Source organism: Elephantulus edwardii, unplaced genomic scaffold (assembly GCF_000299155.1).
Source record: "Elephantulus edwardii isolate Elephantulus edwardi_28Jun2011 unplaced genomic scaffold, EleEdw1.0 scaffold00065, whole genome shotgun sequence".
NCBI classification, from domain to species: Eukaryota; Metazoa; Chordata; class Mammalia; order Macroscelidea; family Macroscelididae; genus Elephantulus; species Elephantulus edwardii.
The window spans coordinates 7,478,137-7,498,866 of record NW_006399815.1 but is presented as its reverse complement, the minus strand read 5'-3'; the positions used below and the strand labels follow the sequence as shown (position 1 = coordinate 7,498,866).

Genomic DNA, 20,730 nt, shown 5'->3' with positions numbered 1-20,730 from the left:
ATTATATTAACAAAGTAACAAGAACCACATGATCTTAGCAATTGATGCAGAAAAGGCATTTGACAAAATCCAACACCCCTTCCTGATAAATTGTTGTTGTTATGTACCATAGAGTCGGAAATGACCCATAGCTGACACTCTGGTGGGTTTTCAGAAGCAATTAATCACATGGGAGGAGACTGCCCATTCTTCTCCCATGGAGCAGCTGGTGGTCTTAAACCCCGTGCCTTTGGAATTGCAACACAGTTTCTTGCCACTAGACCACCAGAGCACCCTATTCTTCGGTGCTGTCAATTTGAATGTAACTCATAAAGACCTATGAATAGATACGAACCCTGTCCTAGCCCGTGCTTTCCTCATCATCTCTGACACACTTGAGCCCGTTGCTTTGCTCACTGTGCCGATTCATCTCTTGAGGGTCTTCCTCCCTTTCACTGACCTTTCCAAGCATGATGTCTCTTTCCAAGAAATAGCTTCTCCTACCAACATGCCCAAAATATGTAAGATTTTGCCATGCTTGCTTCCAAGGAGTGCTCTGACTGCTATTTCCTAAGACATGTTTAGGATAGGTTTGTAGTTCCTGTAATTTAGAAACACACATATAAATTAGAAGCTACTTAAAATCCTTTCTTGGATTTAAGCTAGTAAATGAATAAACAAATGAGATTTTTAACCTGTCACTACAATGCACTTAATTATGCAGAATTTTTCATTTTCTTTTAAATTTTATATTTGCACACAAAATTCAGACATATTGTTTCATTCATACACATTGTTTCACACATTCTCCACTCAGATCATTCCCATACAGTGTTTTATAAAATTAATCACCAGCAATCCATCTTTTCAGGTCCTCACTAGATCCTAATTTCTTCATCCCTTTCTTCTGCTCACCAAACTCTGCAACCCTGTGATTTCCCACTTTTCCACCCTCAGACTCCCTTTTCCCAATCTAGACCTTTATCCACATTTTTCTAGTTATCCTTCTGTTTTTATAATGGTCGTATGCAGTATTTATCCTAATAAGACAGTTCACTCAGCATAATGCTGTCTAGTTTCTCCTAGGTCATGTAGTATTTTTTATATAATTTTTAAATATATGTACTATTTAATCATTGCTCCTGAGTGCTTCATTATATTCCATTTTATTAAAAATGTACAACTTCAGTCCATTCATTTGTTGATGGACTTTTTTTTGTTGTTCCATGTTCTTGTGTTTAACACATTGGTGTATAATTGTTTATGTCTCGGTTCTATCTTGCTCAGTGAACATTCCTAGCAGTGGAATAACTTGTGACTGAACAACACGTAACAAAACAAATGCTATTTCTAGTTTCTTTTTGAGGAAAGCCGAACTGCCTTCCTGACTGGTTGTACCATTTTTAAATCTCACCAACAGCCTGAGAGTTCTCATCATTCCACATCCTCTCCCAACATATATTGCTTGCTTTTATTAAATTTTGCCACTGCTATTGGGGTGAGAGGGTCTCTCATTATGGTTTTGATTTGCATCTCTCTTGTCATTTTGAGCATGTTTGTTCGCCATCTGAATGTCATGAAAAGCTTTCCCATGTTTTTTGCCCATTTTTGTGATTGGGTTATCTTTTTCTTGTGGAGGTCATGTAGTATTCTGTGAACTTTCATTATGAGACCTGTGCCTGAGATGCCATTGCCAAAATGTTATTTTTCACCTTACTGGAGTTTTTGAAACTTAATCTTTAGATCTCATACATCAATGTTATATTCTCTTGGTTGTGCATTTACTGCTGTATTTGCCAGCCTATTTATATGGTAGGCCTTCCAATAGTTTTAGGCTTTACCCCTAGGTCTCTGATCTGTCCTAAATCTTTCAGTTGATTTTTGTGTATGGTGTGTAATGTGTACTCTGCTTCAGCTTTCTACTGGCAGAAGTGGTTTTGCCAGTACCATTTAAGAGGTGGTCATTTTCTCATTTGATAAGTTTTGTTACCAAGTTGAACACCAGCTGATGACATGTAGATAGGTTAATGTCTGGGCTGTCCATTCTGTTCAATTGGTTTGTCATTGTAGCCATAGCATGCTGTTTTGATTATTACAGCTGAATAGTGGGTTTTGAGATCACAGAATGCTAGGCCTCCCACTTCATATTTTTTTTTTCGGAAGTGCTTTGCTTATTAGAGTCTCTTTCCACATAAACTTGCCAATTGCCTTTTCTCTTTGAAAAATGAATTTGGTATCTGTAGTAGGATTAACACGTAGATTGTTTTTGGTAGGACTGTCATTTCCACTCTATTGAGCCTTCCTATCCATTGGCAGGGAACCTGTTTTCATTTATGTAGGTCTTTTATGTCTCTAGTTAGGTTTACTCCCAAGTATCTCAATTTGTGGTTGGCTTTTATAAACAGTTTTCAGTTCCAAACTATTTTTTTAAATTACAGTAGGAAACCAACTTAGAACACATAAGGAGAAAAAAATTTTATTGTGATATAAAATGTACTTATAAAATGTACACAGAAGGCATGTAATTCTTCACTGCTGTATAAATTTATTGGAAATACTTTATTCACCATCTAGTGTTATGATGTCACCTAAAACATACTGTAAACGATGATTTATACCCTAACAAATGCATCACTGATTTTCAGCAATCATTGGTTTGATAATTAGTTTTAAGACTATATAATCACATCTATATTCTGGAATGTCCATTTACTTCCATTTAGTGTAGTGGAATTTAAGAGTAAAATTGCACATGATGGCGCAGAAATAACTCACTACGGAATTGTTTTATACCATCATTATAACAGGCTGTTGTTTCCTGACTGAAAATAGGTGCAGCTATGGTCTGCAACATAGCTCCAATGTAGTAATTTGTCTGTTTATGTAACTATGTGCACCCATGGAACAACTTAAAGTATATATGTAGTAAACAAGTGCAACATTGCTGTCAATTATTTTGCATGTTTAAACATTATAGTCTGATTATTTGTAAACAAACAAAACTTCACACAAGTAACCTTAATTATACTTAAAAAAAATCTATCAACTCATTATTCTATTATTCTTTACTTCAACACACAATGGATTTTTCAAAGGTGCATATATTACCTTAGGTAATAAGATTAGAAATGAGTGCTTCATATTTTATACTGAAATGTGCATTTCTGATAAGTGTTTATGCAGCATCAAGTTTTAGACCAAAAAAATTCCAAATCTTGGATCTCCTCAGTTCATTGAGAAAAAAACTATGAAGTTCTGGCTCCTGCAGCAGGTTAATCATGAAGTGTTCTAGTTCCATTTTCAAGTATCAAAGAAAAATGAGGCTCAAAACATCTCTAAATTATAACTGAAAATGCAGAGCTTTAGCAGAGTTAGTGTATTTTGAAAATACTTAAGTTGAAACAAAATTCTCAAGTGGTTTTCTCTCTTTTAAGCTAATAAAGTATATGATTTTAAAATTAGTAAATCTGAGTATTTCCTAAAAATGGATAAAATTATATGCATAATATTAATTTGAAGGAAAAAAATGTTTAAAACATTCTCAATTTTTGTTTTGTTTGCTTTCAAATGCTATTAATATAAATTTAATATATGGCTTCATAGTATAATGAAATGACTTACTTTTAATATGGGAATATTTTTTAATGTACTAAAAAATTTGCTAAAGCTGTTATTTAAACACTCCTTTCAATGTCATAAAAATCCTTCTGAAAAAATCTGATATCCTTTAAGGTTTCAAAGAGACAAACCTTGGTGGTACAGTAGTTAAAATGATTAGCTGCTAACTAACACATAAGCCATTTGAATCCACCAGAAAAATGTGGTAGTCTGCATCCATGAAGATATACAGCCTAGAAATCTCTATGGTACAGAATTAAAATTCTGATGCCATTAAAAAATATAAAGCCAAACAGAAAACACTGCTGCAATAAAGCACTATATTTCTAAAGCTGCAGACATGATACCAACAGTCTGACAGTTAGCATTACTCCTCAGAATAATAATAATAATGCAATTTTCCAAACCTTTTCCGAGGCAGGCACACTCATTTTTTATCTTAGAAAATAATCTGAGCTGGTCCTGAACATACTCATGAACTATAATGAATATTTTAAGGTATTTCTGTCTCTCTCAAAAAAAAATTAAAATGTCTCATAAAAGAGTAAGTATATCCTACTATGAGACATTAGACTTTCTGAAAATAGCCCAACTATAAAATTTAAGTATTATGTGAAAGTGTGGAATCATCACTCTATGAAAAATGTGCCAGAATGAAACATATTATGTTGAATCCTTTCCTAGCTTTAACTCAAAATAGAAATCATGAGTCTTCTAGAACATTAATTTTAAAAACACACAGAAGTGAAAAGTGCTACTTTTAAAAAATTGCAATTTTCCCCCCCTACTTTTTATCAACATGGAATGATTTCAGTTCTCCTGTACTAAAAGCTGAACTTTTAAAAAACTAGTATCATAACATTTAAGATAATCCTTTTAATCAGTTGTGGCTTCAGTTTCAGCTGGACCCCTAATTAGTCTTCGAATTCCTCTTTTTCCTGCAGGACCTTTTGGTTTTGCAAAACTCTGCTTATGTGCATGCTGCTTTGGGTGTACTTCTTCATAAAGGAAGTCTGCAGTCAATTCATCCCCATTATCTATCTCAATCTGCAAAAAAATGAGATTACTATAATGTAGGGTCATATAATATAAACAAGCAAAACATTCAAAACTTAATATAAGCAACAAGTCTGTTTTTAGATGTGAAACACAAATGCTCACAAATAAATAAAAAGTACTCATTTCAACAAAAGAAAAATCAGCATACCTAAATAATCAGTTTTTCTGAAGGGTGGATAGCTAGGTAAGTTACTCGGATAATCAATTAAAACCACTTAATGCTCAGTTTCCTCTTACCTCAACAACTTAGAGTTCTGGTGACACTATGATCAAACCATTTGACTATTAATTGAAATGTTGAGTCAAGCCCTCTGACTGCTCTGGAGAAAAAGAAAGATGAAGCAGCCTGCTTCTGTAAAGCATGATAGCTCTGGGACCCTCAAGGGGTAGTTCTAATATATTCTATAGGGCTGCAGAAAAATACTGACAGCAGTGGGTTTAGTGTTGGTACTGCATCAATTTAAATGTCAACTAATAAAAGCCACCAATATATTCTCAAGTTATTCAGTACCATGCAATTGATTACTTAAAAAAAAAAATTATATTGTTCTGCATATAAAACTCCTATACATTGTGATTGACATTATACTTCATGCAGATTGTATTTCATACTATCATTCCCCTTCATTGTATTTCATAAAATTAATTACCATTAAAAAAAGAAAAGTAAAAAAACTTTATCACCCTTGAACTATGACCTCCATTATCCCGTTTTCCCTGATCCCCGCTGGATCTTTCCACTTTATTACTTTTATATGGCATTTCTTACAAGTTTTATTACTCTCACAAAATGACTAGGTAGGACTAAGAGGGTAAAGTGCTTGTGGTGCACCAATGGGATTGGAAAGCTTACTAACAATACAAATAAGGTGCACAGGAACCCTCGTGCAGCGTGGTGGTGTTATGTGCCCTCAAACAGAGTTCAACTCATAACAGATCTGAAGCCTGTGCCATCCTCACAATCTCTTGAGCCTATTGTTGCAGTCACTGTGTCAATCCACTTGGCTGAGAGACCATATGACAGAGGTATAAAGACGAAACTTCACTATCACCTAAAAGAGGGGGCCAGAAGTTAAAGCACAGTCTTGGGACTCAGGCTCCCTATATTAAGAAACTCCAAGACTAAGAGACACTGAGCGAGAGGAGGCATCAGAGATAGCACAAAAGGCAGAAAGTGGTGGCTGAGAAATAGATGTAATAGAACAGGGGGATGAGGTGAGATGGTGCAGTGGGCTTCCTTGCCCACAGAGAAAGGTAACTACAGTGGGCCTGCTGACCCACTAGAGGAGAGCTGTGTATTTTAGGCCACGGAAATCAAATGGAAGACTAGATTGCCTCAGGCATGTAGTGAGGCTAGACTAGTAGCAAGCAAGAGAGCCGAATGCTTCCAGGTGTTTAATGAAGGTGCTGAAGGCCAGAAACGTCTGCCTGTGGGCACAGCTCACCAAACTGTAGCCTGAGTAATTTTTAATCCTAAATCGTAACCTATTTCCCTAGTAAACCAAAAATTGTATATCTGTGAATTGTGTGCTTATTTCAAAAATTATCAAACTCAGCAGAGAAGTAGAATGGGCCACAGGAAGTATAGTTGGTGTCAGAATTGGTTAAAAGTTTGAAAGGTGGAGGGTATGGTTGACCTCAACTTCATTATCAATCAGCCTTGGGCTGATATTTATGTTGTTGAAGGTCAGATGCCCCTACCACACCATCACAGCTGGTTCTATAATCTAGATAGATGTCACAGTGGTTAAAGCACTCAACTGCTAAAGGCTGGCAGTTCAAACAAACCAGTAGCTCTGCAGGGACAGTATGTGGCAGTCCATTTCCATAAAGACGTGGAGCCTTCGAAACTCTTAAGGGGCAGATCTACTTACTATGTACTATAGCCTTGATAAGTCTGATTTAAATCAGCAGCAGTGGCATGAGGGATCTGGGGGATATAGTTAAGACACTTTATTCACAGCCTTTTCATTTTAAGTATTTGAAAGAATTCTCTAACAGGGGCCAGCAAACTGATCTTCAGAACAAATTCAGCCAAAGCTAAGAATGTTTTTTTCTATTTTTTTAAGAGTAGCAAAAATAAAAATATACAACAGACCACATATACTTTGGTAGGTTCTAAAATATTAACAATTAGACTTTTTGTAGGAAAAGTCAGCCAACTCCTGCTAGGAAAATCATGCGAAGATGCTTTCTTAGGAACATAAAAAGCCCAAAGGGTTCAGTAATTAAGGTACTGGTAGTTTTGAAGTGTTCATAAATGAATGTTACCTTTCCTCATGCCTCATTTGTATATAAAAAATTAGGAAAACGGTAAGTCAGCTAAACAATTTAAATGTTTATGCCCTTTCCTTCCATTTCCAAAAACTAATAAAGAGTTTCAACTACTCTTTAATACACAGTTATAAATGGATTATTAACAGAGGATCCCAAATATGCACATCTAGCAGCAGAACTTTTTGCAGTGAAGGAAATGTTAACGGTGAACTGCCCCATATTATAGCTCGCCACATATGGCTAATGAACAGTTAAAATGAGGCTAGTGCAATTAAGGAATAGAACTTTTGAATTTTTATTTCATTTCAATTAATTCATATTGAAATAACCACATATAGCTCATGTCTACTATTTGTGGATGTTGTCTTTCTCCATCAAGGTAGAACTGACACATAGAATAGATTGTGCCCATCCTTCTCCTGTGGAGGCTAGTGGATCCTAAACCACATCTATTTGCCTTGATACTTGATAACACAATTCCTACCACATCTACAGGGAGAGGGAAGTTTTTATGGGTACCTATCAGTACCTAGAGTAAGATCCAAAGGATTTATGATCTGAACAAGAAAATAAAGATATGCTTTTTTTATAAATCACAGTAAAAGATGAACTGTAAGTTCAAAGAGACAAGAAAAATCTAGCAAAAACTAGAAATTATAGAAATATATATATACCTTTCTAATTACATCCATTTGTAGTTGTCTTTCTACAATTTCTAGCAGAGGACTCTTGCAGCTCGAATAAAGCATCCGCTCTCTTATACTGCAAGTATACCCAGGCATTGAATAAATGAACACTGTAAATTAAAAAAATATATACAATTAGTAGCATATAAATTAAGCAAGTATTAAGCCTCATAAAACATCTACAGCCTTGAGTAAGAAAGTTAAGTATATAGTGGTTCAAATACAAAGAAGTAAACTGAAAATAGCATGTGTATCATATACCTATTGACTCCAAATAGTCTCCTTCATGGGAATGTTTATACAGAAAGAAATGGTAACGTGCTGAATCCTTGGGAATTCTTTTTGGCAAATCTTTTAGTTCTGTATTTGTAGTGTTGGCCAAAATTATAATTTCATTTTTTATATCTATTTCCTGTCAATAAGAAAACAGTCATTAAAACAGAAGCAAAGAAGTCATTATAAACAATAAGAGAATTTATGACAAAACCATTTTGTTTTGTATTTTATAAACCTTATGCATTGAGCAGAGTGTGGAAACTATAGAACAATCTCACTGATTTCACATGCAAGCAAGATTCTACTGAAGATTATCCAAAAACGACTGGAACAGCCCAGCACATCAGCAGAGAACTGCCAGAAGTCCAGGCTGGGCTTAGAGGGGGTCGTGGTACTAGAGTTATTATAGCTGATGTTAGATGGATCTTAGCTGAAAGCAGGGAATACCAGAGGAATGTCTATCTGTGTTTCATTGACTATGCAAAGGTGTTTGACTGTGTGGATCATAACAAACTGTGGCTGACTCTGAGAAGAATGGGAATCCCAGAACACTTGATCGTTCTAATGCAAAAACCTATACTTGGGACAGGAGGCAGTTGTCAGAACAGAGCCAGGGAACACTGTATGGTTCAAAATTGGGAAGGGCATACGCCAGGGATGCATCCTATCTCCGTACCTTTTCAACCTGTATGCAGAACAGATCATCCAGGAGGCTGGGCTCTATGAGGAGAAATGTGGGTCAAGATTGGTGGAAGATCTATCAACAATCTGCATTATGCAGATGACACAACCCTGCTTGCTGAAACTGAGGAGGACCTGAAGCACTTGCTGCAGAGGGTCAAGGACTGTAGCCTCCGATATGGATTGAGGCTCAATGTCAAGAAGACAAAGATTCTCACCACTGGGACAATTGGAAGCATCAGGATGGATGGTGAAGAGATTGAGATTGTTCACAGCTTTAGTTTGCTTGGCTCCACAGTCAACACTCTCGGCACCAGTAGCCAGGAAATTAAAAGGCGCATTGCCATGGGAAAGTCTGCTGTTAGGGACCTCTCCAAAATACTGAAGAGCAATGGTGTCTCTCTGGAGACTAAGGTGCTTCTGATACAGGCCATGGTCTTCACAATCACTTGTTATGCATCAGAGAGTTGGACAATGACCAAGGAGGATAGAAGGAGAATTGATGCCTTTGAGCTGTGGTGCTGGAGAAGAGTATTGAGAGTACCATGGACTGCTAGGAAAACAAACAGATTCACCCTGAAAAGGGTTTAACCGGGCTGCTCCTTGGAGGCAAGGATTCTGAGGCTCCGTCTAACATACTTTGGACATGTTGTAAAGAGAGACCGGTCCTTGGAGAGGAATATCATGCTTGGGAGGTTGGAGGGCAGCGCAGGAGGGGAAGGCCTTCTATGAAGTGGACTGATTTGGTGACTGGGGTAATCGGGATGGGTGTGTCAGAGACAGTGCGATTGGCACAAGACAGAGCAGAGTTTATGGCTGTTGTGCATAGGGTCGCTATGAGTCACAAGCGACTCGACAGCATATAACAACAACATATGCACTGAGTACTAAGTGCAATTAACTGCCTCTGAAAACCCTCCGGAGGGTGAAGTATGCATCATTTCTGACTTGATAAGATACAACAACAACATGGAATGAATGAATGCATTTAGAAAATCATCATTTCAAAATAATTATTACTTATCTCTTACCAATTGCACATAGTTGAGCTGTCTGTTACTCAATTTTTCCAAAGCCTGAAAAGCATCTCGGGAAATAGGAAATGCTACTCCTTGTAGTGTTTGATGCTTAGTGTCCACACTCACATCAGTTTGCACCTAAATATGACAGGATATTTAATTCACTGGTAATGTTATAGCATTTAGCAAAGTTATGGCAAAAGTAATTTAAAAAACTCAGTCTCTATAAAGTAAACATCATTTAACATTTGCCCAACATAGAACTAAAAATACTTAAAAACACCATGAACTTAAAACAATTTTATATGGTTCTACTAGTACTTTATCACATGCAGAGTGCATGACATCTTCACGAAAATGTTGTGAGTAAAGATTTAAATGAAGTGCAGAGATACTGGGACTTCGGGGGTTTTGTTTGCTTATATATTCTATTCTGGTAGAATTTCAATGAAATACATAAGCTTTTTAATATGTTATCAGATTATAACATTAATCACAAAACGTGATAAAAATTTATGAACAGGGTGATACACATACAATACTGCAAAAAGCTTTACATTGTTTTTCTGGACATAAGATGCAACACAAACATCATGCACTGAATTTAAAGGAGTACGAACAGTATACAAAGACACAATACAGCTCAACAAATACGACTGCAGAAGTTCCAGACATAGAGAGCTTTCTTTACTAAGAACAAAGGTGCACATGTACTGAAGAGAGGAGGATATGTCAAAAAAGCTTTCAATGCTTAAGTTTAAGATTTGTAAGCATTCAATAAATGATAGCTAGTACGGGATCTCATTTGCAGTGTTGCCAAAGAAGTCAAATAGTGTTTTTAATTAAAAAAAAATGAATGGAGATTCTACAGTAGAAATGATATTAGTTAATGAAACATTATAAAATATATGCAAATGCATACCCCAACATGATCCTCTGGGTTCTGATTGCAAAGAATAAAACAAACTATCAAACTTATAAATATATCCATAAAAAGGTACTCAAATAACTCGAGTTAAAAATAATAGGATGGATCCTTGCTACCAAATTAATATTTTTAAACTCAACCATTTTCCAGATTGACCTCTACCAGTGGTTTCTTGCTACTTGTCCTTTTGTGTAAAATCTCAGCATATATTAAGTCACTGCTATCAAAATGACCCCTTATCAGGTTTCTAAGGTTACAAATATTTTTATTTTCCCTTAATCTAAGTTATTTACTCATCTTTATAAACAGAGGGTCAGCTAGGGTTGGTTCTGACTTGATGACAAACAGTAACAATCTTAGTGAGAGACTGCCCATCTTTCTCCCAAGGAATCGCTGGTGGGTTCAAACCACGGAGCCTCAGATGTTGGTTTCCAGTGTAACACAGTACTGAGATCCACCAATGCTCCTTACACTCATAATTAGAAAAACTGAAAATATGATAAACCAAGATATGGCTGAAATTCATTGATTCTAATATGATACAGAAGTATTCAAGTAACCATTTTATGACATTTATGACTTTAAATCAGGCAGACTGACAGTGACTGTCTCAATGGGCATTAGTGTGTGACGAAGTGTGAGGATGGCACAGGATAGGACAGAGTTCAGATTTGTTGTTCATAGGGTCTTTATGGGTTGTACTTGACTTGATGGCACCTAACAACAAAACCAACATATAGTAGTTTTATGTAGATATTTTCATCCAAGTAATTTCTAGACATTTTATAAATTCCTATTCACTTTGTAAGGGAGCTCTGGAGGCCAAGTGTAGATAAAAGCTGTGCTGTCAATGCAAAGGCATACAGTTCTAAATCGTCAACTATCTGCAGGACAAAGAAAGGATATATCCTCCCATGTGATTCACTGCCCAGGAAAACCTGCTGGAGGGTCAGCTCTGAGTTCGTTCACTGGTATATAACAACAACAACATACACCTTACAGAATTTATACTTTATTCCCTTTAAGACATCACTTGTCTCTAAGATAACAAAACAAAATAACTTCTATCAGACTTTAACAGGTTTAAGATCTTTTATATCAAATAGGTAAAGACCCTTTTTCCATTGCTTGTGAGTACAAATTTAAAAACTAATGTACTCAATTCTTACATATGTATTTTAAAGAACAGAAAGCCATTTATGAATTGTTAAAAAGTTCAACATTAATTTTTAACTTTCTTCTTTTTTCTCTGAAAGTCTTTTTCTGAACGAAATAGAATAAACCTCAACTACCTCATTCACTTGTTTTATCTATTTGTGGTATTTCCCAACACTTAAGAATTTTAGAATTGTCTGAAACTACAATTTACCTCATTAATTTTAATCTGCCGTAATTCTTCCTCAGCTGCAGTTAGTGGAGCAGGAGAAGACTGTGATAGCAAATACTTCTTATAGCCATTTAGTGACACATCTTCCTGGAAGCAAAGAAATGAACTGTTAGCAGTTACAGCCTACAAGTCAAATTCAGTAAGGATATCTAAATTGTGAAAATTTTGCTAGTTTTTCTTAATTTTAAATCCCTACTTCACAGTTTTAAAAATATTTTATGATGATTATCTATTTTTTATTTCCTAAAGATTTATAACAATAATCCTTTCTATTCATTTGGTGATGGGACGGAGTTTGTCAATTACATGATATATCTGGTCATACTTCAAGTCAGCTGGACAATTATGATTAGCCTGCTGGAAAACTATGTTCTGTAACTATTAAATAATCAACATATTCACTGTTTATTCTGTAATTATTTACATAATTTTTCTATAATTAGCCATAGAAAGTTATTACATTACACAAACTACTTATATTCAAAGGAAGAAAAAGATAAAAACAAAGAGGGATACTTATCACCATTAATGTGTGGTCTGGAAGACTAAAATTCAGAGAGAATAGATTTCAAAATAAAGGAACCAGCAGTGTATCCCAAATAAGTCTTGGGTTCTGTCAATGAGATTATATTCCTTTGTGAACCACAATAAGTTTTTTTAAAAAAAAACTGCACCTGCTCAGCAAATACACATTAATTTTCTTAATTTAAGTGTGATATATAAATACATGTATTTTAAGGTAAACTGTAACAAAAAATGTTTTCACAATCTCTCACTTTTATATTTCCTCATCCTTGAAATGATAATTTTGAATTAGGTAAAAGAATGAACTAGATGATCTTCAAGATGTGTTTTTTGATGTCTCTCTATGGACTAAGAAAGATGATGATAATATACTTTAAAAGCATGAAGTATGTTTTAATAGCACATATGAAATAGAGATGCATTAATAAACCCAGTTAAATATTAATAAATTTGTGTATCTTATTAAACATAACAATTTTTTTCATAATTTGAATTTATTTACTCATTACTGAGAAGGAGCTCTGGTGGCCTAGTAGAAGAATCTGTGCTGCATTCCCAAAGCCACACAGTTCACATCTCCCAGTTGCCTCAAGGAAGAAGGCTGGACAACCTCCTCTGGTGTGATGACTGCCTCTGAAAACCCACTGGCGGGTCAGTTATGAGTCAGTTCCAACTCAATTACACACAACCACACAAAACTGAAAAACTACTTTCATTATTTTAATTTACATGTAGAAACCAAAGTTTTGTACCTTTACTGTTCCAAATACTTCATCTTTAATATGACCACCTCCAAACTCCTTTTTCAGAGTTGCTCTTGTTGCTGCGTATAGCATTTTTTGACGAACCTATAGACAAGAAAGTTTAGCTTATACACAAAAATATAAAATTACTGAGTATTTTTAATTCATCAAGCCCAAGATGCAAAAATAAATTATGAAAACCTAAAATCTACTAATGCTAAAATACTGTAAACAAATAATCATAAAAATGAACATCTAAGTAGTTATATGAACAGTTTTAAGGTAGAGTTCCATTTATAGTATGTGTCATTTTCTAGGAAGGAAAAAAATTTCAATTTTTCAAGGTCTGAAATGAGTTCAAGAATGAAAAATTTTAAAAAATGAGAAAAAAAAATCATTGAAATGATGTAACCCAGATATTGACGTATTACTCAAAGCAAACACATAATACTGATCAAGTTGTTTAAAAAGATAAATTCCTGGTATAACTATAGCACTTACCACTTCATAAAGGACACAAAGATGTAAAATATTAAAGACTCTACTAGCATCCACAGAGAACTACTAAATTGTTACCAACCAACAGCAACAGTTTCATAATCCTATGACTATCCCATGGATTACAAAAAAAGAGTTAAGTCAGTCTTGGAGGAAGTGCAACCAGAATGCTTCGTAGATATAAGGATGGTGAAACTTACAGTGTTACATAGTAAGTTTAGTGGCTTAGCCACAAAGAGTTATGCTGCCAACACCAAGACATGTCTCAAATTTACCAGCTGCTTCCTGGGAGCAAGATAGGCAATCTTCTGAGTGATATTACTGAGTCAGAAAACCTGCTGGAGGGTCAACTAGGAGTCACTTCTGACTTGACAGGATATAACATCAAAACAAGTGTGCCTAAGGCTAAGGAGTTGTGTTGCTAACCCAAAACAGGTGGTCTGAATTCATCAGTTGCTCCAAAGTAGAAAGATAGACAATCTCCTCCCATGTGATTAACAACCATTTAAGACCTAGTAGAGAGTCAACAAGGCGTCAGATCTGCCTCAATGATATTTAACAACATATATACAATTAGTTCTTTCAAATAAGATGCAAGGAATTAAAGAATGAGATGATCCTTTGAGAAAGACATGCAGATAACTTTTGGGAAAAAGTAGTTTTTTGTAAGCAACTCGGGAATTTTTAAAACCAGAGGACAATATTTATATATGAATAGTTGTTTGCTCCATTTATTTAGGCAATCTACTAATGAGCTTTTCTAACGAATAGTTGTGTGGTATGTCCATTACTTGAACACTGCTGTTGTTAGGTGCCATCAAGTCGACTGACTCACAGCAACCCTATGAACAATAGTTCTGCACAGTGCTCTATTCTGTGCCACCCTCAGCATATATGATAATGCTCAAGCCCACTATTACGGTGATCATGTCAATCAATCTTGTTGGGAGCCTTCCTCTTTCTTTGATCCTCTAATTTTCCCAACATGGTGTCTTTTGCCAAGGACTGGCAACCTCCTTACAATATGCGAGACCACGTTTCACCATCCTTGTCTCTAAGGTGCACCCTTGTTGTACTTCCTTTTGGCAGTCTATCAGACATTCAGTACTCTTCTCCAACACCACAATTCAAAGGTATCAATTCTTCTGTCTTCCTTATTCACTGCCCAACTTTCGGATGCATTGGAAGTAACTGAAAACAATACCAAGGTTTGGATCAGGTGCACCTTCGTCTATACACAGACATTCTTATTCTTTAGTACTCTCGTGAGGTCCCTGACAGATTTTCCCAATGCAACATGTCTTTTTGATTTTTTGACTGCTGTAACTTTGAGTGTTGATTGTGGATCGATTTAAAATTAAATCACTGGTGACGTCAATCTTTCTTCCATCTATCATGATGCTGCCTACTGTTCCAGTGGTGAAGGGTTTTGTTTTGTTGAGGTTACAATGTAACCCATATTGGAAAATGTAGTCTTTGATCTTCTGTAACAAGTGCTTTAAGTCCTTTTCACTTCCTGCAGCAAGGCTTTGTCATCTGAGAAACAGATTTTTTATGAGTCTTCCTTCAATCCTGAACCCATATTCTTCTTTATATATTCCAGCTTCTTGAATGATACATTCAGCATACAGACTGAATAGGTATGGAAAGAAAATACAACCCTGGAGTACACCTTTACTAACTTTAAACCATGGAGTTCAATATTGATACTGATTTGGATTTCAAAGGCAAAACTTAAAAATTCTAGCATATTACTCCTAATTCCATAATCCAGAGATTATTTCCCCCTCATGTTTGTTCCTTTTTTGGTGGGAAATTATTATTGCTTTTCAATTTTGTGGCCTAAGATCCTTTTTAAGGGGGAGGGAGAATTCCCAACATTTAACTTTAAATAAATTCCTGTATTCGTTTATACTTACGTGAGAATGATCTGGTGACCATGCAATAAATATCCATTCATATCCTTGGGCATTCTGAGAATCTAACCTGAATAATATATAGCACGGTTGTTTTTCCTCCAGTAGAGGCAGAACAAAGAAATCATAATCTTTATCCCACGAATCTGAAGGCTGACTACATGATCCAATCACAAGTTGCTCTATGAAGAAAAATTTTTACGAAGTTATACAAGTAGTCTGCAATCCCAAATGACAGTGTGCTAAAAGAATTATAATACTTATCGCTAATTATTATTCCATCATAGAATTAAAAGGAAAAAATATGGCACACAGAAAATATTTATGATCTAAAATTGTTAAAACAGGCATGGGTTGAAAAAACCAGTCATGAAGGTTTTATGCATGACATGGTTATAATGTGATGTATATAGGAATGCATGAAAGGAAATATTAAAAGAACCATAATTGAAAAAAAAAAAAGAACCATAATTGTTGATATATGGCCAAATAATCAGTGATTATAATTTCATTTTCCAAAATTGTAAGTTACCAACAAAAGATATTAATATAGATGCATTACAACTCAAAAGTATATTTTTCAAAATCAACAGTATTGTACTTTAAGAAACAGTAAATAGAAAATTGACCTTTTCATTAAACTCACAATTGAAAGAAAAAACTTTACACAAAAAAGGAATTGTAAATAAAAACTGGTTTAACTTCTATTTGGCATAATGCTACAGATACAAAAAATTATACTGACATGGTCACTTTGAAAAATTACTTAAAATAGTCAAGTAAAATAAAAATAAACTCTGCATAAAGTATTTGTTACACATATGTACAGCACTGAAGAATTAACAATAAAAACTAGAAATAACCTAATTGTTCATCAGTTCAGAGAATGGATAAATATGTCGTGATGCAATTGTATTATTATTTTTAAAAAGTAATGGATTTTTAATACAGCAAGACTAATTAAAAAAATATTTAGACAAAAAGGAATGATACAAAATAAAATGTTGTCATGTAACTTACATAAACTTAAACTCAAAACAGCGGTTATTAAGTGACGGGGAAAATGGGGAAAACGGGTAAGCTCTGGTGGCCTACTGGCAAGAAGCTGCACTGCAATCTCAGAGGTGCATGGTTCGAATCCACCAGATGTTCTGCTGGAGAAGGAGGAATAATATCCTCCTGTACCTGTCATATCTGATTTGACGGTACACACACACACACACACACACACACACACAAAATGATGAAATAGAATAATTTTTTTTTTAAAGGGGGAAAATAATCTCAATTTAGTTGCCTTAGGGAAAGGCAAAAAATAGAAATGTTTAATACTGGAAAATATTGCATTAAAAACAAGCTTGAAACAAATACTGTGAAATGTTAGCAGTTACTAACATAAGAAGAGATAGAGGGATTTGTATTTATTCTTTGACGTTTCCTTATTTAATTCCACACATACCCCCAAAATACAAGTAAGTAATAACAGAAAATAATGGTTTAGGATATAATGGTGTTTTCCATCCTTAAAGAGGTTAGTTAGGTACAAAAGGATAAATTACAAACTAGAGCTCATTTAACTGAATATTTAAGGTGTCCTTATTTATGTTTCTAAATAGTAAAGACATTTTGTAAATGCATATTTATATTACATATTATACAAGCTATTTCTTATATTTTTAATTTATAAGTAAAAAATGCAAAGTAAATTAGATTTACTTACAGTTTATTAAAGAATAAGTTATTTTTTCAAAACAAAACATTCCAAGGTACTTAACTAAATTAAGACAACAGGCTATTTTAACATATTCATGATCAAGTAGCTAATATTAATTATTCACATTCAAATCTCCCTTAAGTTCTCAGTATTAAAAGATTTTCCCTTCTTACTAGTATCACTACTTGCAGAATTATTTTAATTATAGTTTGTAACATCCTCAGAACTTTCCCAAAACATTTTTTTAAAAAAAGCTATCCTTTCTTTAGCATGGGTTACAATTAGATACAGAAAATGGGAGTGTTGTGGTTTCTTCTTTTTTAAAAAAATCTAATTCAAAACTAACAACAATTAACAAGTGACTTCTTAAAAAATTTTTTTGGACAATCAACTGTTTACTGATTTCCATTCCAGATATGGAAGTACTGACATTAGAAATTGACTGTGGTACAGAAATTGAGACAAAAGAGTGAACGAGAAAGACGTCACACTGAAAACCAACAACATCTTTCTGTATTCCTGATAGCTACAGAATTCAAAAGTGAGGACCCAAGGGAACTCGTCCCAAGTTTACCAGATCCAAGGCAGATGGTAAATTTACAAACAGCAAGCTCTGAACTTGCTGCACATTAATTAATGGTCCAAACTACTGGATGAGATTTTTAAATTTAAAAATATGACACCAATTAATCTAGGGATCAGAAATATTTTTCAATGTTTAACTAACCGTTTTCAATAGATATTTTCAGAAGTCTGTATTTTCCATTCCTTGCTCTGGCAAAGATATCTTTAACATCTTCACTAGCTGTGGGAAAAGAGAAAAAAAAAGTAAATCTACTTTTTATACAAAAGTTATTATTAGTACTTTCCTTTTCTAATCAAGTGAGAAAGAAATTAATCCAACTCAAAGGAAAAAATCTTAGGTATAGAAAAATCTTAATTACTGGTAGTTTAAATCTTAAAACTTAAAAGGCTTAACACGAATTACATTGTACACAGCTAAGGAACAGCTTTAACATATTTTAAAAATATAAATTACACATATACTTTCCTAAAACAATATATAAGAAGATAATTATTTTTGCATCATGAATTACAATTGGGTAGAGATTACAATTGGGAGAGTTGTGAAGGGAGAGTCTACCTAAAAAAAAAAATTCACAGAATACCGACTTTTTGGTAATGACCTACCTGTTCACTGTTTTCCACTAAAGTTAATGGAAGTATTAACATTAGAAAATATATATACAAAAAATGTTTTAGGTGCATAAAAAAATTCTAAACAAGAATACTACTACAAGTAATATAGTGAAGACTAAACTCAGTATTAGACAAATGGTAAATGTGAAAGAATACTGACCATTTTAAAATGTGAAAATGTTAAAAAAAATGTGCTTCCTTTCTTAGTTCAATTGTAAGCTTATGACAGACACCAACATTTTCTAAATTTTCCCGTTAGAACACTATCAGGTATCTTGTAAATGAAGATAAAAATTAATAAATAAAATGCATTCAATTCTACTTTAAATATTTTCAAAAGTTGAGAGTAAGTTGACTGAGCAGGTATTTAATAACCTCACTCTTTTTGGCTTTTATATCAAAGCAAATTTCCCTCTGATTTTGTTCTTTTGTCAGTAAGAACTACGTCAGTTTATTTTAGTGCCTGCTATATCAAAAGTAAAACAAATAAAGGATGCTTTTAGGTTTACACTGGTTTTGTGTGTTGTAAAAGGTCTTTTAAACACACACAATTACAGAATCATCTGGGGAAAGAGAAGAGCGAGCTTGGGTTTATATTAGAACTCGTTAAGCGATCTCCAGTAACCTCGGGATATAGTCTTTGATTCTGATGAGGTCAGCTTTTCCACACTGCCCATTTTCAGCGTGGGCAATAATGGAAGTCTGCTATTACTGCACATTCAACTGCCTGCACTAGATGATTAAATGTAGCCTATAGACTAGACTCTTGAGTTGCTTTGGAAAGTGCCCTGGGAATAAAGCGGTAAATATACTTCGTATTCTTGGAACATCACTCATGTTCCTATTGCCAGAAAGGAGGTGTAAGAGTTTAGGAAGTACTCTTGCTGGTGTGAATTAATATTCCGGAGTCTTTCTTTCTACGTCCAAAGCCTCTAAATAATATTCTGGAATCTTTCTTTCTATGACCAAAGCCTCTAAGCAGCGTCTTTCGAATTGTGAAATTAAGTCTTCCATTTCTCGACAGCAAACCCTACTCGGTCGCCTTTACTGTTGCAGCTCTTCCCTACCTGATGAAAACGGGGAAAGTTGGGCTAAAGTGGGGGGCAGTAAGGGGGCACTCTCCTCGACTTCTGCCACCCAGAAAAGAGATTTCCTCCGGTGCTACGAATGTCAAGTCAGCCTGCAACGTGGCAGCGATGCGGCCAGGGCTGAAGCAAGCGCAGGCCGGCAGCGCCAGGCACCTGAGCGGGGAGAGGCGCCGAGGCCCGTGCGCCCCGCGGGACTCCCTCCCCGCGCCCCGAGCCCGACTAAGGCCTTGCCCGTCCCGTCGCCCGCCAGCTCTGCTGGGCCTCCCGGGAGCCCCTTCCCCGCGGGCCGCGCCAAGCGTCGTTACCTTGGATGCCGGTCTGATGGGACATGGCGGCGGCCACAGACTCCCGGCTCCAGCGCAAAGTGCTGCGAGCGGCCCCGGCCGGCGGCTCCAGGAAGTGGCTCCTTCTCTACCGGCCCGGGCGCGTCATCCGCCCGCGACTCGTGGCTGCCCCGCCCCGCGCGGCCGACGGTGTCCCCGAGCGCCCTCGCTGCCCCCGCCGCGGGCCTGCGGTGCCGCCTGCTGCGGGGGTGCGGGTGCAGGTCGGCCGGGAGCCCGGGCCTCGGGCTCGGCTTCACCTCCTGTCCGTCGTCACTGCCTTCAGCACCAGCTGCACCATTTTCTCCCCTAAGTCATCCCACCACAGTGCAGGTACTACGGCTTCTTGAATGTCCCCTGCATCCTATCGGTATCTGGACACCACCATTCGCTGGGTCCACAAGAAGATAGTCAGAAATGGAAACGACGGTTTTACCAAATACGAATTTACAGTTTTGAAAAAATAGTGGGCAGCGTGCTTTTCAATCTACTCTTCTGTAATCAAATCAATGTGAAGAAGCTATCACTTCTTGTTGCGTTTTCAAAAGAGAAGTAATATGTAAACTGCCTCTCATTCAATTTCCCCCATTATTATTTACTTTTAAGTTTTTTATTGGGCATTTAGAGACCAAATTTTCCTTTCTCTCTAGTTTAAAAAAGCCACAGAATAGGAAGGGCAGTTAACTAGAGTGATTCCTCTGGTCAGTTGAACCTTTGTAAACTCTGAGGCTGATTTCGGGCTCTTCCACATTTTGAGCTGAAAATGGCATAAAAGAAAGATGGAATTACCACTAATTTATGTTGTTGTTATGTGCC

The 20,730-nt window shown here is 35.8% G+C and overlaps 1 protein-coding gene across 1 annotated transcript; it reads right to left on the bottom strand.

Annotated features, from left to right (window-relative positions):
• Nucleotides 1–4,273: 4,273 nt before the first annotated feature.
• TWF1 (twinfilin actin-binding protein 1) lies at nt 4,274–20,026 on the bottom strand. The gene is given in 9 exon segments (XM_006903592.1): nt 4,274–4,644; nt 7,608–7,729; nt 7,881–8,031; nt 9,608–9,733; nt 11,893–11,997; nt 13,188–13,283; nt 15,596–15,774; nt 18,034–18,111; nt 19,900–20,026. Coding segments are annotated over 9 exon segments (1,155 nt in total). The 3' UTR covers nt 4,274–4,473.
• Nucleotides 20,027–20,730: the final 704 nt, after the last annotated feature.